The sequence below is a fragment of the Acanthisitta chloris genome, unplaced genomic scaffold (genome assembly GCF_000695815.1).
Source record: "Acanthisitta chloris isolate BGI_N310 unplaced genomic scaffold, ASM69581v1 scaffold10094, whole genome shotgun sequence".
Lineage (NCBI taxonomy): Eukaryota > Metazoa > Chordata > Aves > Passeriformes > Acanthisittidae > Acanthisitta > Acanthisitta chloris.
This window is the reverse complement of record NW_008667647.1, coordinates 46,235-63,426: the sequence shown is the minus strand read 5'-3', so window position 1 is coordinate 63,426 and position 17,192 is coordinate 46,235. Positions and strand designations below refer to the sequence as shown.

The 17,192-nt window shown below is 51.2% G+C and overlaps 1 protein-coding gene across 1 annotated transcript in view; it reads left to right on the top strand.

The window, feature by feature from the left end:
* The window catches only part of RBM19 (RNA binding motif protein 19), a 51,329-nt gene extending 35,024 nt beyond the window's left edge, over nt 1-16,305 (top strand). Inside the window, exons 21-23 of the mRNA XM_009072581.1 lie at nt 3,566-3,671; nt 10,114-10,234; nt 16,214-16,305. Coding sequence (XP_009070829.1) covers nt 3,566-3,671; nt 10,114-10,234; nt 16,214-16,305 — 319 coding nt within the window. The remainder of the gene's footprint in view (nt 1-3,565; nt 3,672-10,113; nt 10,235-16,213) is intronic.
* Nucleotides 16,306-17,192: the final 887 nt, after the last annotated feature.

The following is a 17,192-nucleotide window of genomic DNA, read 5'->3' as shown; positions in this document are numbered from 1 at the left end:
TTCTCCCCTCCAGACCCTGACCCTTTCTAGTAATTCAGAGAGCAACTGTTTGGGCACCATTTTTCAGGAATATGTAGGGAAGGAAGCTGGGAGGTAATGGAGCAGCTATGTGCATGGCAGGTTGCTGGGAGCTTTGCAATCCCACCTTTTTTTGTGGCAAAATTCTTGCCCTTCGCTTTTGCCCCCCAAAACCTGCCTGTATTAATTGTGAGCAGATCCATGGGGGGTCATTTACACAAGAAATTTGGTTTTGCTGCACACCTTGGCTGCACTTGTTACAGGTGAAATCCTAGTCTGGTGCAGTGCCACCAGGAGCTGTGAGAGTGTCCTGCCAGAAATCCAGCCCCAGGCAGAAATTCAGCCCCCAGTGGGTCTGGTGGGGACAGGACTCACCAAGAAGGTTAGAATTTTCTGCAGGGTTAAACCAGGCTGACTGCAAACAGGTCAGTGTCTCAAGACACACTTTGCTCTTACAACCATCAGATCCTTCAGCTCTAGTACAGGGGCTTGGGAGCACTTGGAGAAGGCATGGAATGCTGGTGGGTACCAATCTACAAACCACTCAGGTTTCACACTCACGCTGACTCCAGGAACTTGCCTGTAAGCTGTCGTGCTCAGGGTGAGGAGCCAGACACAGCGCTGTGCTCTGCACTGGCAGCAGGGTTTTGTGCCAGTGCTTTCTGGTCTCTGTCCAGTTAGAGAGGAGAGAGAAACATCAGCTCCCAGAGCAATCCCAACCCGGGGGTGTGTGCGGCATTGACACTTTGTGCCCATTGGAGCTGTGTGCTGGAAGCTGGCAGTCACACCAGGTCCGAGTTGCTGTGATGCCCCTGCCTCCCCACGGGAGCATGTGTTTTCAAGCAGCTCCATGGGATCTTATGGAAGAGCTTTCTTCCCTCTGATGCTGTTGGGCTCTGGTTTCATTTGAGTGATGTGCTCTATCCCTTTTCCTTCTGCTCTCCCCTCTCCTGTGGCTTTGTCCATGGCACAATCCATGCGCGGCCATCTCAGAGCTGGAAGGCTGCAGCGTGGATGCAGCTGGCATGGGAGCAGACACAGTAGCACTTGGCTTCCCTGGGTACCCGGAGCCTGGCACTGCGGGAGGTAATTGGGTTCCCTCCGCCTCTGGCTCTCTCCCCCCAAATCCTGAGGAAATAATTGGAAAAGAGAGGTGTGAGTCTCTGCCTGGCACTGGTGAGGGGAACATTAAAGGCCGAAGCTCTCCACTTCATTCGCAGCTCCCGGGATGGTAATTGCTGTGTTGTGGTTTCTAATTAGCGCCGCAGTGGGGGGGACAACGTTCTACTCCACAGCCCCAGTGGGGTCAGCCCTGTATCTGCCATGCCCCTCGACTTCTCTCACCCCCCCACTTCGCCTGCACCCCAGATCCATCTCTCTGGAAGCTCCTGCTGAGTACCACTGTCCTTCCCGTAGGCTGTATGCCCAGGGAGATACTTGTGGCCAGCCCAGCTCTGGATCAAGTCCCTACCCTCTCTACACCTCTCCTCGCATGGGTGGCTTGGACTGCTCTGGGCTGGGGAGAAAGGAAGAGCCAGCTTCTTTCACTTCTGCCCAGGCTGATGTGGGTCAGCATGGCTTCCCCTGGAAGCCCTGGGTCTGTAACCATCCTGCTCCTGTAGGCACTTCCTTGCCCATCCTGCACATTGTGTCTTGATGTCAGAGGGACATGTGGTGTTTCAATGCACAGAGCAAGTGTTGTCTGAGACTTCCTTTTTAGCAAATACTCTGGTCATATTCCTCTAGCAAATATTCTGCTCCCCCCTGGCAGTGCCCGTGATGTTTCCCATGGAGAAAGAGATTGGAACAAGCACTCCCCTGCCCGTGCCTCCTACCTCCTGTCTTTCCTAGCTGGATGTCATCTCCTTGGGCCAGGAGCTTTCTTGTTACCTCACCCTTAACCCAGCTGTGATGTTTGCGATGCTTCAAGTGAAAGGAACCACTTCTGAGATCTTAGGGGTCTCTGTCACCCCCACCCTCTTGCAGGGGGACTCTCCTACTGCTGGAAACCACACTGTTCTCCTGCTGTTCCTGGAGCCAAGCATCCCTGCTGGCCAAGGCTGCTCCCTTGCCTCCACTCGGGTTTGTTTGTTTGTTTGCGTAGCACCAGCTCGAAGGGGGCAGGAGGGAGAGAGGGAGGGAAAGCACCGAGCAGGAGACGTGCAGATTCATTTTGAAGCTTCATAATGGTACATTTACACACCACGTTGCCTAAGGAAATTGGGTGGATGAATGCCTGGTCATGCTGCCAGTGCACCAGGTTAACTCCCAGGATTTAGCTTATATCATTTCACGAGAGCGTTTATGGCCTTTACTGTGTTTATTCCCAGGTGCTCTTTGGCACTGCTGTATCCCAGGCTCCTTTTGTGTATGCACGCCTGTGTGTAGATTTTCAAATAAAATAACACATCTCTTCAGACCTGGGCCACATTAAATATTTATTGCCTGCAGTTTGTGCATATGTGTTTGATAAATGGGTGTGAGAGGAGGGGAGGAGAAGAGGAAATGGGAGCTCAGCAGCAGAGAAAGCATCGGCTTTGTCCTGGAATTTCTCCAGGGGATGGCACTGGAGAGGGATGTCTGTTGAGTGCTGCCTTTGGGTCTGTTTTCAGGCTTTTGGACAAGGTGGTATCCCTGTGTGCTTTGATGCTTAAGTGACAAGTTCCTTTTCTGGGGACTGGCATGTTGGGACAAGGTTTCTGCCAAGCTCACATGCTGCCAGCCCTACCTACACCCTCCAGCTGAACAGGAACTCCCTTATCTCCCCATTCCTGACTTATCATTGACACTCAAAAACTTGTCTGAAGGTTGTTGTGCAGGACTTGAGTCAGGTGGATTCACCTGTTTCCCTTTGTACTTTCAGCAAGCTTAAATGAAACCAGTTTATTCCAGCCCAGAGGCTGGAATGCTGGCAGCAGGGTGGAAAAGGAGCAGGTATCTGACTGTTGTGTTTGAGTGCAGAAATCCAATCTTAAAATTGATGCCTGGCATCTGTGGAGCAAAGGGATGACACCTCTGGGGATGGAGGAGCTATTCTGGAAAGAGAATAGGTCACTGTGGGGCCATGCTCTAGCATGTGTCTGTATCCCGTGCTCCTCTTCAGATCTGCCAATGAATCTGTTTGATGGGGATTTGGGGCAGCTCTACCTCCTGGTAACCTGAAGGTGCTCTTTACCCACCCATGGCACGCAGGCTGGATCTCCAGAAGGAAGGAGAAGCATAGTGGTTATATTAGAGATGTTTCTTGCTTTGTCAAGTTTTGTGACCAGAAAGGATGATCTTTGAAATCCAAGCTGAGTTTTCATAGAATCATAGAATTTAAGGGGTGGAATGGACCTTACAGATCATTAGTCCCAGTCCTCCCTGCCATGGGCAGGGACATCTCCTCACTAGATCAGGTTGCACAAGGCCTCATCCAGCCTGGTCTTGAACACCACCAGGGTCGGGGCAGCCACCACGTCCCTGGGCAACCTGTTCCAATGTCTCACCACCCTTATAGTAAAAAACTTTTTCTAATATCTAACCTGTTTCCCTTTCTGATTTACAGCACCTTTGGAGAGCTGAAGACCGTCCGACTGCCCAAGAAAATGGCAGGAACAGGATCCCACCGGGGCTTTGGGTTTGTGGATTTTGTCACCAAGCAGGATGCCAAGGTGAGCTGTCCTCCCCCTCTGGCACCCTCCCAGCCAGGTCTTGAAGCAGGTGATGAAGGGAGCCTGGGGGCTCTGTCCTACTGAGGCTTGGCCTGGATTGGGGCAGGCTGTTACCATTTCCAGTAAAGCTGCACTGGGGCTAAAATCCTCGTGTGTGCAACCACTGAAGGTTACACAAGAAAAACCACAACCTAAGCCATAAGCTTGGTGCAACTGATAAAATGGCTAAAAATTCTTGTAATATAGGACAGGAGCTGATTCAAATTTGTCAGCAGCAAGGTGAGAAGGAATGGTTTTGACCCAACATTAACACATCAGCAAACCTCTGTACATGTCCCACCTCCACCACTGCCTTGGTTATGGGGGAGTTTGGGATGTTGTGACTGTTTACTAATTTGTAAACTGTGCAAGGCTTGCATTCATCAGTTCTGTGTGTTTTGTGACCCACCCTGTGAGCAGCATTACCCTGATGCTTTCATAGTGAGTGTAACAGAAGAGCAGTAGTTGTGAATTAGTCTAGTTTAAGTTCCATACTTGAACCAGAAGCAAGGGGATTATAGCCTGATAGTATCCTGTTCTTAATCTTTGCCAGAAGTTCTGGAGCAGGCTGAACCTGGCATGGTCTCTGGTGCAGTGGGCAGAAGAGGGTCTTTGTTCCCACTGTGAACTGCTCCATGGGCACTCCCAGTGCTGGAGCAGGGCAGGTTTTGTTCTGCTGCTGGTTCTTGGTGGTTTGTGCAGCATCTGGAAGAGAGCAGTTGTGGGCTGAAAGGAAGGGATCACATGGCTCCACTGACACCCCAAGACTCCCAAATTTTCAAGACTATGAGCAGAGATGAATGAGAGAGGAGGGGGGAGCCAGTGTAGCCTGTGTTTATGTTTTTAGACAGGATTCATTGATCTGGGATCACAAGGGATTATTAGATCATCCATTCCAGTCTGACCTCCTATATAACACAGTACATAGAGTTTCTTTGTTAGTCCTGTATTGATGCTAATTCAAATTTCCCTCCACTCAGCTTTCATCTCCCCTTGGGGACCAGCTCACTGGGCAGCATGGAGTGCAGGAAGCCCCTCAGGATTGTGGTTCCTCTCCCTGCACTGTGAGCTGTGCCCATGGCTCTGCTCAAAGCAGCTTTGCTTTCACCTCTGCTTCGCTTCACAGTCATTCAGGCTTTGTTCCTGCTTTTTGAATTAATCTTTTCCTAAGGAAACTTTGGGTATCTGAAGGGAAGGTGCATAGAGGGACCTGTCTGGTTGTTTCCAACTGCTCAGTTTGGGGGGGTGCTAGGCAGCACCCACTTTTCCACTTGGTTTCTGGAGGAAACAAGCATAGGCTCAGTGTCCTGTCCCTTTTCAGCCCATCAGGACACTGGTGTCTGATTTCAGCTGCACTGGACAAATAGGGATCTCAGTGGCAGGAAACCCAGTCATGGCTGGTGAGGAAAGTGAGCCAAGCAGGGCACTGAATCAGGGCACCACTTCCAAAGCTTGTGGAGCCACAGGAGGTGAGCATGTAGGGAGCAAGCTGCCCTGTGGAAAAGCTCTCTGGAGGGTTTCTTCTTTTTCAGCAAAGCAGCTCTTCCTCCTTCTTCATGTTTTTTTTCCACCCTCGTCTCTTTGAGGGATTTAATTGTCTCACAAGTGGCACATCAAGTACACTCCATTGGCCGTCTGGAAAAGGATGCGCAGTGTATTGATGAATAGGATCCTGAATATTGTAAACACGGTCATAATTGGCTTAGAGTTTATTGCTTAGTGAAATGAGAGAGGAGGGGAGTGGGCCTGGAGACCTCTGAGCTGAATAGCTGTGACTGGCAGTGACGTTTTTGCTCAGAATGGTAATCTGGAAATCGCTTATAAGCATCTTATAAAACATGATGGGTTTGGAATAGAACAGTTAGGCTGCCTTTGTTGGGCATTTAAAGCCTGTGACCTCCCGTGTTTGTCTTTTTCTCTGAACAATCACAGCTGCTGGGGGACTGCACATGGAGATTTTCCAAAGGCAGGACAGAGATGCAGGGCTCCCCCTCTGAACTCCCCAATGCTGTGCCTGCAGATCTGTCCCATCAGGCTTGGGTTCAACTCCTCAGCCTCCTCTGATGCTCTGCCACCTGCTCGAGGTGTTGTCACAGGAAGTGTGACCACCATGCTCAGGCAGTGGGTCACCTTGCCCTCAGGGGAGGTGCTGTTCAGGCAGGGCAGGGGATGCTGCTGGTAGCAGTATCTTGTCCCCATCACCTGCTCATCCTTCAGAGCCCCAGTCTCAGGTCTGGCTTTCCCACGGTGACATCTGGGGCTGGGGCTGTCTCTGGGGGAGTTTATTGGCTCCCAGGGTGATAGATGAACCTCAACTTGGAGTGTTACACCACCATCAGATGAAATTAGCAGCCCTCTCTCTCCTGTGTCATGAGCATTTAACAGATCACAGCACTCACACGTGCAAAGCCAGGGAATGGGGAGGTCCTCACGTCAAAGACAGCAATGGGAGGGACAAAGTGAGATTCCCAAAGGGTCGGTGTGCCTGCTGGTCCAGCCTTTGCTTTTAAAATTCCGGTGCCAGCTGGCTGCTAGCTGGGAGTACATGGAAGCTGGTGATGAGAAGAGGAACTTTGATCCTCTAGCAATACCAAATTAACTCAAGCTAAGGAAGCACTAACCATTTCCTGACATTCCCCATGCAGAATTGTTGTGGGATTGTTTTTATTTTTGAACTATTAACTGGAAGCTGAGTTTCCACTTTTCTCCCCTGTTGATATAAAAATACATCTGGTCTCCAAATAGAAATTGCCCATTTGGGAAAGACAGTCAATGCTTTAAAAATGCACACACATGGAAGGAAAAATCCTTGTGTGCAGCTGGCATCACAGAGAGCATCCTCAGTTGGGACTGGTTCTTGCGAGGAAGGGAGATTTATCAATCTCCTAATGTTGTTGACCCTTTGTCCCTCTAATGACTCCAGCCTGGAGGCTCTTCTGCTTGAGTATTTAATAGGGCAAGGGGGAATCTATAGGCAGAGCAGCACCATCCTCCAAATTAATACAGCATTTAGGGCTGGAGCTGTCACACGTGGGGGTGACACACGCAGTGGTCTGGTCTCTGATCTCTGCCTTTCCATGGCTCCAGCACAGCAGGCTCTGCTCCAGAGTGCTGTCTGGCTCATCCCTTCATTTGGAAATTCCCTTGCTGAATCCCACAGACATTTTAAAGCTGCTGTTCCAGCCTCTCCCCATCCTCTGTCTGCTTTTCCCTGCTCTGTTTGCCTCTCCATCCTCAGCTCTAGCCCTGCCCCAGCTGTACTTAAAGCTAGCAATGAAATCTTGCCGTGCTGAGCCGTAATGTTAAGCTTGAATCAAACTCTGCAGAATCATACTCAAAAAACGTTCAGAAATGACATTTTAAGGCATGCTCACATCCTGTTTTCTGGGGGAAGAAGTTCAGTGTTTTCGTGCAAACCCTAAAGCATTTGGAAGGCAGAAGAGACCTGTGAAAAGGTTTGCCAGGGCTCTTCAGCCTTCAGAGTGGCCTGGCAGTGGGTGTGTTACCAAGTACAACAGCTGAAACAAAATTCTTTTATGCTATTTAGAAAGAAGCCCTGTGTGGTAGAGGTTCCCCTTTTTTTAAAGGTGTAGGAGGGGTGCAAAGCTGTGGGAATTAGAGGTCTTTTCCAGTGAGTCTCTCTCATTGACGAGCAGATACCACATCTTTCTTTATCCATCATTGGACCACAACTACACAAACCTCTGGCCCTTCAGTGCTTTGGTCCTCAAAAGAGGTGTCCTGGGAATGCAGATGTTCAGGTGGAGGAACTGCACCCTGAAAATAGCTCCTGCCTCCAGCCATGCTTTCTGTGAAAGCCAGCCTGCTTGTCCTCATTTCGTATTTCTCACCTAATTAAAATATATTTTTCCCTACCTATCTCTTTGCTTGGAATAGCAGCAGTGGCAAATTTCCTTCTTTTGCTGGAAGATTTCCAGCAGTGCGGATGTATGGGGATGGCATTTCTCCCCTTCATCCCTTTGTCTTTTAAATCATCAGTGGTTTCTCTTTTTTTTTCCCTGAAAAAGTCTCAATTCCTCTCAGAGCAGTGAAGAGCTACATTTGGGTTTTAGCTCATTTCCAAAGAAGTGACATTCAGGTGTTTGTCACCTGAAACGTGCAGCTTCTCTTCTGCAGCCCCAGCTCTGGGAGCCCATCTGGAAGATGAGTCACAGGGAGCAGAGGTCCCAGCACAGCCTTTCCTGCACAGACTGGAGCTTTCCTTCATCCTGGGTGCAAACCAGCTCATTTTAGGAGCGTGTTTGGCTGGGAAAGGTCCACTGTCACTAGGCTGCTGGCAGATGTGTCTCTCCCAGCAGGTTTCTTTCATGCAACACAACTTGATGGCAGCATCTGCCTTCCCTCTTGCTCCATGACCTTTCCCAGTGCTGCCAGCAAAACTAGAGGATGGTTCATTCCAGACTGGGCTGAGTAACTGTGTGTGCCTGGTGAGATGTGGAATCAGTCCTGCAGTGAGGAAGAGTTGACAGAGAAGTGGCTCAGAGGACAAGAGTCCACCAAGTGCTGTACCTAGCACCACATTTGGCATGATCTGCCCTCCCCCTGACCTGCTGAGAGGTTGCAGTGGCTGTTTACTGTCATCCAACCTTCCTCTTCCTTGTGCTGTAGGAAGTGAGGAATGAAAAAGTATGAATTACCAAATGAAACCCAACGATTAGAGCTGCAGTTGCCTGCCAGGCTTTGGAAAAGGCTCGTTGTGCCAACGTAAACAGCCATCACAACTCCCTCCTGCCACCTCCCCCGAGTGTTTATTTAAGCCAGCACATTGCTCTGCTAATTGGAAGATAGGCCTTTAAAACAACAGCAGCAGCAAATAAAAACAGCTGTAGCTCTTTGGAGAGGAATGTGCCCCCGAAAAAGGAGGCACATCACCCTGCCAGGATCACCCCAGGGAGCTGAGGATGGTGGGACAGTGGGAATCTCAGCCATGCTATGGAGCAGGTGGAACTGCTGCTCCTAGTCTCTCTTTTCTATAGCAAATGAGAATTATGTGAGTGAAAATTATTAGGAAGGAGGGGAAAGCACAGGTTAATGAGTGCTGGTCACTGGAAATGGTGGGGTTTTGAGTTCATAACCCAGTGGCTCAAGTAGGGTCCTGGCTGCTGAGGAGTTGTGAGCAGCAAAATTTCTTGCAGGAAGAGCCCCTCTTCCTAAAGATTTGTGGCATCTGGGGACACCCACAGTGGTGCAAAGTTAGCAAGTGATTCATAGGAGAGGTCTGAGCTTTTCCTTGAGAGCTTCAGTGCTGTTTTAGGGGCCTTCAAATGGGAGAACACATCCCTGTTGGTCAGCAGAATGTGTTTCTGTGGTCCTGTAGCTGCCATATTTGTTCCAGGGATACAAGTATGCAGAGTTTTTAACCTGTCCTCATCCCAGCCTTAGCTGGGTTTTTTTAAAGAGCATTTGGGGCATTTCTCTCCCCCTGTGCCCAGCCATGTGTCATATTACTGTGGAGCACTTTGTGGCTCCCTGGGGATGAAAATATTTGACCAACATGTTTGTATATTTGCATTATGGGCCCAATCCTGCTCAGTCCTGAATTTCCTTGATAATCTGTGGGAGATAAAGGCAAAGTCAACTTTTCCTGGATCAAGTCACTGTTTTCTGAGTGTCTCTGCTGGTTGCCTACAGGCATAGAAAGCCATCTGAGCTCTGTGCTGGCCAGCATGCTTGTATTCAACATCACCAAGAGATTATAGCTGTATGGATGTCACTGAACAGGATGTAACAACAAGGAAACCTCTGGATTTCTATGACATAGCAAACCACTGTAGGCAAAATGAGCAGAGGACTTGTGCATGGTCTTCTACTCTGCCACATTTGCTGCCACCGTGATCAGTGTCACCAGAGGGTTGGCAAGAGGAAGGCAGCTTTCAAACTTGATGCTCCTGAGCAGAAAGCAACCTCCTCTCACACCTGAGCTGTGTTTTCCTGTGTGCTAGCAGAGAACAGGGTGGTAAGGAGTCACAAGGTTGCCCATGAGGGCCTTGGTTTGCTGTTGACCCACAAAATGCTGCCCCAAGGCTTGACAGCCTTTCCAGGCTACAGCTTTCCTGGCTCAGGTGTGGTGCCAGAGTGGTGCCCGGCTGCAGCCATCCTTGAGCTGCTCCCTGTGCTGGATTTCAGCCTGCTCCCCTGTGAGCAGCAGCCTGCAGGAATGGCAGTGGGTATTTGCTCTGCTGCAAGTATGTAGAAGATAAATGATCAAGTCAAAGCCACTGATGGAGATGAATCCTGCCCCGTCAGAGCAAAATGCTTGGAGTAGGATGTTCTCTGGTGGCCTTTTAGCTTCAGGGCAGAGGGAGGAACATCTTTGCTTTTCCTCATGTGAGCCTGTTCTTATTTTCTCCCTTAATTTTTTTTTGCTCTCTGAATTCTGCAGAAAGCCTTCAACGCGCTGTGCCACAGCACACATTTGTACGGCCGCAGGCTGGTCTTGGAGTGGGCAGACACGGAGGAGACGCTGGAGGCCCTGAGACGGAAAACAGCAGAGCATTTCCACGGTAACACACTGAATCCTTCTGGCCTGTCAGTACAGCCTGGCTGGCACTGTCCCATCTGGCACACTGCTGGTCCATGCCAGCCCTTTCCCTTTCCAGCTTGCCGAAGCTGGCAGGTAGATGCTGGAGCCTGAGGATGCAATGGGAAGCAGGAGGCATCCAGGCCAGGGCTTTGTCTGACAACTCTGTGTGTGCATGTGAGCCAGTTAACTCTCTGTGTGCTGGCACTGCCGAGTCAGCTCAGTGCCACCTGCGAGCCACAAAGCCTTTGCTGCATCCTCTGACATCCCAGAGTGCTCCCTAGCTGGGGACAGGCTCTGTGCATGCAGCACACAGATGAAAAGTGACAAATAATTTGGCTATGGGTTTAGATGCAGGGAGGCTGTTTGGAGAATGACAGCTCTGCAGATGACAGCACTGCAGGCTCCTATTGACAGCCATTGACAGGCACAAATGCATTGCTTGGCAAATATTTATGTAGGAAGGGCTCCCCTGGGCTGGAGGACTAAGCTGGAGATCAATGCTCTTCCTTCTGCATCCCTTCCCAGCCTCCCCTCTCCATCACCACGTGCCCATGGCCCAGGGGGTTGGCAGGAGCAGTTGCAGGGCTGCACATTGCAATCCCCAGGGATGGAAGAGCAACACAGCTAGGTTGTTTAGTGATCCTGACTCCATCAGGATCCAACCTTGTGTTCCTGAATAGTATGTGCAGGGCTGGTTATTCCAGCCTGGGGAAGCTGCAGTTTGGTGGTGGAAAGGCTGAGGGTGAGTACAACTGGAGAGGTGTGGAGCAAAGTGCTACGATCCATAGACTTATCTCCAGTGTGGTGCCAAAGAGGAAACCAAAAGGAGCACAGCAGTGTTCAGGCATGTGTAAGAGCCTGGGTGTGCATGAGGCAGTGGGGAGGGTGGGCACAGCTGGAGGTTGGAAGTGCCCCCCAGAGCCCAGTGTTGGAGGGGGGACACATCATGTTTGATCACAGTAATATGAATTTCCGTCTGGGTGGAGATGGCAGTAGATGTGATGTTTCATCCATCCAATTTTTTCTTCAGAATCTCCTTCCCCCCTTTCTACTCTGCTCAATCTAGGGGGAAATAAATAGTCTTGCCTTTGGGGTGGTTGCAGACTGGCAACAGATGCTGAGTGCTGCCTGCGAGCTATGCCGCCTCCCCCAGGCTCTGCTTCACGATTTCTGTCTGCCCTTCCTCCAGCCTCCTTGTCTGGGCTCTTCCTCACCGAGCTGGGGTCTCGGGAAGAGTAGCAGGGAAAGCATTTTCACATCCCAGGAGGGATATGCAGCCTTGGAGCTACAGTGGCTCCAGGGGCTTGGCTGAAAAACAGAAGCAAGGTTATCCTTCCCTATCTTTAGGGACTGAAAATGCGATGGAAGCAGCAGTCAGTGCTGTGCTCCAGCCTGTCTCGAGGGGAGAGCAGTAACATCCAATGACTTCAGCCCTGGCTGGTGCACACGCACATCCTCCCCTGCAAACTGCCAGTGGCTAATCCTGCGGCATGGTGGGATCTGCCAGGAGAGGATCTCCATAACAAGGCTGGTCTGGGGCAGTCTCATGGGCACTGGGAGCTGGCTAGTGCCCAGGACCAGGTCTTGGCCTCTCCACACCACACTGTTAGGCTGGAGGGTCACTGGTGGGATTTTATTTTCTTGGGAAGTGCCCTCTCCTGATTTTAAGGCAGGCCTGCCATGGAGTTTCTGGCAGTGATGCCCAGTGGCTCTGAGGTGGGGAGGGAGCTGTACCCTGTCCCTCTTGTGTGCAGAGAGTGAGAGTGATAAAGAGGGAAAAGCAGCAACCACCACTCTGCCTTCAGCCCACATGGGGAAGCTCCTTCACCTTTTCTCCTTGGCATATCTGGAGGCTGGTTTTCCCACGTGGTGTACAGGTGGTATTGCTGCCCTGCCTTGCATCCTCCCCACCCCTGCAGCCACCCAACAGCCGGGCTGAGACCGCACATCTTGTTTCACTGGTGATGCAGAAGAGGTCCCAGTGTTAAAGCAGGACAAAAGACTGAGCCACCTTGATCCTTCAGGCTCAATGGTGTGATATCAGTGACCAAAATCCCTCACCCAGCAGCTCCAGTGTCAGGCCTGTCATTGTTTTAGCAAGGAAATACTCTGGAGTATTTTCAAGTCCAGACCTGGGCTGTGAGAGATGTGTCCTACCACAGACTGCTCTCTGCTACAATTATGCACCTTATTTCTAGACACCATTTATAGAGATTTGGCTTCCAGTTCCAGGTCTCTGCTGTTATTTGTTAAGTTAAGGAGAGGTCAGGCCTCCTAGATCTTTTCTCCATGCAGGCGTTTGTCATGGCAATCAAGCCACTTGTGAGCCTTCTTTTCAATAGGTCTAATAGATGCAATAAAATGGAATAGGCTTCCTTCCCATTTCGTGTAGTTTTCAAGTCATTCTTTATGGCTTGTTCTGAGCCTTTGTGATGTTCCAGGAGAAAGTGAGGACCCCAGAAGTGGTCACTGGCTGCCAGAGATGATTTCAGTAATGCTGTCAGGAGTGAAGCCACAGCCCAGTCCTGATGTTTGGGACTTGCAACACAACACCCTGCGCAGGCTCTCGTCTCTGAGCACAGAGGTTTAAGGCTTTTTGCTTCTTTCCAAGTGTGCCTTCTCTTCATCCTGAGGCAGGAGGGTCTTATATTATAAAGCAAAGGCACTTTCTTTGAGTTTTAATTGTACCTCACTGTTTATTCGTGGGACCTGCTGCTGCAAGGTGGCTGGAGAGCCTGAGAGCTTGACCAGTGACGGGGGAAGCTTTGGATAAACCTATCTATTCTAAGGTGGTAAGGAGAAGCCAGGGAAAGGTTGGCCAATGGTTGGCTTTGGGGCCTCTAATCCAGCTCAAAACCTGGAGCAGGGTTGTGGCAGATGCTCCATCAGGGCAGTGGGGGATGACAAACCCAGCCACCCACAGCATTTTGTCTCCACTTGGGCAGGGAGATCCTCCCTTTGGAAAAGAGGGATGGCTGATATCCTTGAAACCAGCACAGAGAATATTTTGGCTCTGTCAGCGATGAAGGGATCCCAGTGCCCTGCAGCTGAATTTGCCGGCTCTGGGACCAAGAGCAGATCTGGATCTGTGCCCTGTGCAGGAAGGAGCAATCCAGAGTCACATCCACAGCACCTGTGCTGACCTGCACATCTCCTGCATCCCCACAGTTGCACAACCACAGCCCACCAAAGGTCTGTGAGCAGCTCAAACCCCCTTTTCTCTCCTGCTTGCCCACGTTGCTGGTGCAGCTCCATCCTGGCCAGCCTCGCTGGGGGAAGATTTGTGAGCGAGGCTGCGATCCCCTCGGCGTGCGTGCGCTCCCTCTCTCCCGGGAGCCTGCAGTCCGTGCAGGGAAGGTACTTGCTCCCAATCCAGCTAAATTACTATTGACTTGTGTTCTCTGCGCTTCACAAACATTGCACTCAGCCGGCTCCAGCGGGGCCGGCGGTATCCTGCCAGGGCTAACTTGGGAAACCAGCTGTGCTGGGCCGTTTTTTCCTGCTCTTTCCCATCGATCAAAGAATTAAATTGACAGATGGGGAATTTTGCGCGAGACGCAAGAAGGGGAAGGAATGACTTGCGGGGGATTTTTTGATAGGAAGGATGGGGTGGAAGGAGAGGAGGGGGGAATGAGGGAGATCTGTGAGAAGGGGGGTTCGGTTGTGAGTGTTTCCAGCGAGGCCCCTGCTCTCAGCAGAGAGAGGCTGGGGATGGGTGTAAAGTGGCAGAGCCCCAGTGTGGCTCACCCCTGGTTCTTTCCAGTTGTTTGCTGGAAGCAGAAGGTTTGCACGGCAAAGCATGTTCCACTCTGGACCTTACCCTCCTGCCCTCCCTGGCAGGGTGGAAAAAGTCTTCTCTGTCTCCATCACCTTTCCCTGGTTGCTCCTCCTCTGGCTGCAGACCCCCCCTTTCCTTCACCTCTCTGCCATTTGGGCTCCCTTTCTTCTTTCCTATTTTTTTTTAAAGATTTTTTTAAGAGAGCATCTGTAACTAATGCAAACACATGCCGTAGCCGGAGAGTAAAACCCTGCAGGATTAGCGTGGCATCCGCAACCCTGCCACGTTCTAATCCCGTGGTAATCCCCCTCTCGGCCCACCCCCGCCGGCTTTGGCTATTGTTTAAAGGAAGCAAATGGGATCGTTAGCAGGCAAACCTTAACCAGCTTGGAGCAGCAGAACGGAAGTCGAACCAATTCGCTTCCCCACCCTCCTGGGTTTCTATTTTCCCCTTTTCCTCCTTGTTAGACCATGGGGGAATGCTCCTGGTGCTCCCCGTGGCTGAGGTGATGAATCTGGAGGATGCAGTGGAGGGCATTTCCCCTGCCAGCCCCCTCTCTGTGCCATGGCAGGTCCTGTGGGTCCACCGATCTGTTAGGGATGCTCCTGTTATATCCAGCATCCCACATCCAGCGTCCCTTCCTCTGTGCTGGCTCTCTGTGTGGGGCACATCAGGATCTGGTGGGGAAGGGACAGCAGGTGAAGGACACACTCTTCCCTGTGATGGATCTGAGAGCTGAGACCACTTTTGATGCCATTCCTAAGAACAAGCCTGACTGGGGAGAGGAAGGTGAGAGGACAGACTAAAGGGGAGGGAGAACTGCTGAGCTAGCACCTTCCTCCAGGGTGGGTTATCCATTTTGCCTTTGGGTGATTGAACTGGGAAGAGCCGCTGAAGAGTCTTGGGGTGGCACCTTGTGGCCCCCCCTGAGCTCAGCAGGGTGGGTGCTGGGAGGGGAGTGGGGTTCACCAGCACCCTTGTCCCCTGCCTGTCCCCACAGCCCCCAGGGGGAGGGGAGGCAGGTTCTGGCTCCCTGTCAAGGAATTAATTGAAAAATAAAATCATTACATGGGAACTCCAGAAATGCAAAATTGTTGGGAGTTGGGGGAAGGCGAAGGGGGGGGATGTGAGCTTTTGTCAGGTTAATTTCTTCTGTATTGATGTTTTGTGACATTTACTTGTTGTTTATCTCCCGCAGCAGCTGTAATACTAAAAGAAAATGCACAGCTTGTTCCATTTATTTATTTTACACCTTTTCTTTAGTCCTATGGTATGTTTGTTTGTTTGAGAAACCCAGCGAGGCTTTTGATGTCTGAAAGCAGGATTTAAACAGCTGTTCTCCATGTGCTGCTCGCAAGCGAGAGCCGCTGGCTGGGGAGTGAGCGGGGGGAGTGAGAGCTGTGCTGCAGCTCCTGCTGGGAGGGCACTTCTTGCCTGGTGGAGAGGAGGACATTGGCCTCAGAACAGTGACCAAATGGCTTTGTCACCCCCAGTGCTATGTGCTGATGCAGGGTTGGGATGCTTGCTCAGGTGCTGGCAGCTCCCCCAGGGTTTCTCGCCCTCCTACTGGCTGTAGCATCTGTGGGGAGGGATGTGTGCATGGTGCTGCACCCCACGGGAGTTTTGGGAGTGTGATGATGCCATGGGGTCACAGGACAGTGCTCCTGATGTGGGGCAGGAGAAGCAAAGCAAAGCTGTCAGGGCAGAGCCATCATCTCGCTGAGGTCTGGGCTGTAGATATCATGTGTCTCAGCAAGGATGTTGGTGAGTCTGTGTCCTGCCAAGAGCCTTGTTGAACCAAGGATGGTGTCTGGGTTGGTCTTGCCACCACTCTTTCACAGACTGTGGGTTAATTGGGGTCAATAGGAAGGGTTAGCATCACCCATGGGTCGGGACACTGGAGCTGTTGCTTCCAGAAAGGCCTGTGAACTAAAGCACAGGTGGTCGGTATGGAGTCATAGCTCCAGCCATGGTGCCCTGCTGGGGATTGGCTGGGGAGGAGTAGATGATAGTTGAGGGGTTTCACCTGGGAGGGGGATGAGGGGGCTGGACGTATCCTGCTACCTCCATCCCCCTCATTCCCCTCCCAGGTAAATGAGCTGGACGTGGTTGTTTGTGGGGTCAGGTTGTAATTTTTGCTTTTCTTCTTCTCCCCTTTGCTACCATTTGGGCCTGGACAGACACCCCAAAGAAGAAAAAGCGATCAGAGGTTTTGAATGAAATCCTGGAGCATTTGGAAGAGGAGGAGAATAACAAAGATGAGGCCATCTAGCAACTGCCTGGTGTCTGGTGAGGTATGTGCAAGGATACTGGGGCCATGCTGGGCACAGCTGGCCCTAAAGGTCACAATGCTGCCATGGGGTCGGCAGTGCCAGGAGGAGAAGAAGATGACAGCCTCCAAGCAGGGGTTCCACCTACTGCCTCTCCTCCCTATCACCCAGCAGGCTGTCCCTGCTCCTCCCTGTCACCCATCAGGGGGTACAGCCCAGATTTGGGCTTGGTTTAGGCATGCACTGTGTGTGTTCCTGTGTGCTCCCCTGTGTGTTTGCTTTCCTACAAGGGAAAGCAACAGAATTGCTGCTGCAGCAGAAATCGCTGTCAAGGCATAAATTGGCCCTCACTTTGGCTGGGGGAGAGCAGATGAGCTGCCAAAAAATAAGAGCCTGTTTGGAAACCAACATGCAGCTGCCGCCATGAAACAGATCATTTGGCAAAGGCCTTTTCCTGCTAGCACCCACAGCCTTCATGGTTCACTCCCTCCAAGAGTACTGCGCATACTGGTCTGGTTCATACTGTCTTGAGTTGTGCCTGGCGTTGCTCCTCCTTGGTGTAGCTCCTCCTTGGAGTAGCATCTTGAGGCTGAAGGGCATGGGATGGCAGAGGTTGGCAGGAAGGAGCCAAGATTAAACAGCTCCCTGTGGTCAAACACTGCAGTCCTGCCAGCCCCTCACCTCCTTTTAAGACAGCCTAGCACACCCAGTGTGAGTTCAAGAGAGATGAGACAGGCTCATGGATATTCTTTGTGTGTGTTTGTGGCCACAGTGGAAACCTGGGTTGCTGGTAGGAAACCTGTTCACCAACCACAGTGACTGGAGAACAGGAAGGCTCCGAGGTCCTTTGAGCTGCACTCTGCCAAACTTTTTCCTGAGGGACTTGCTG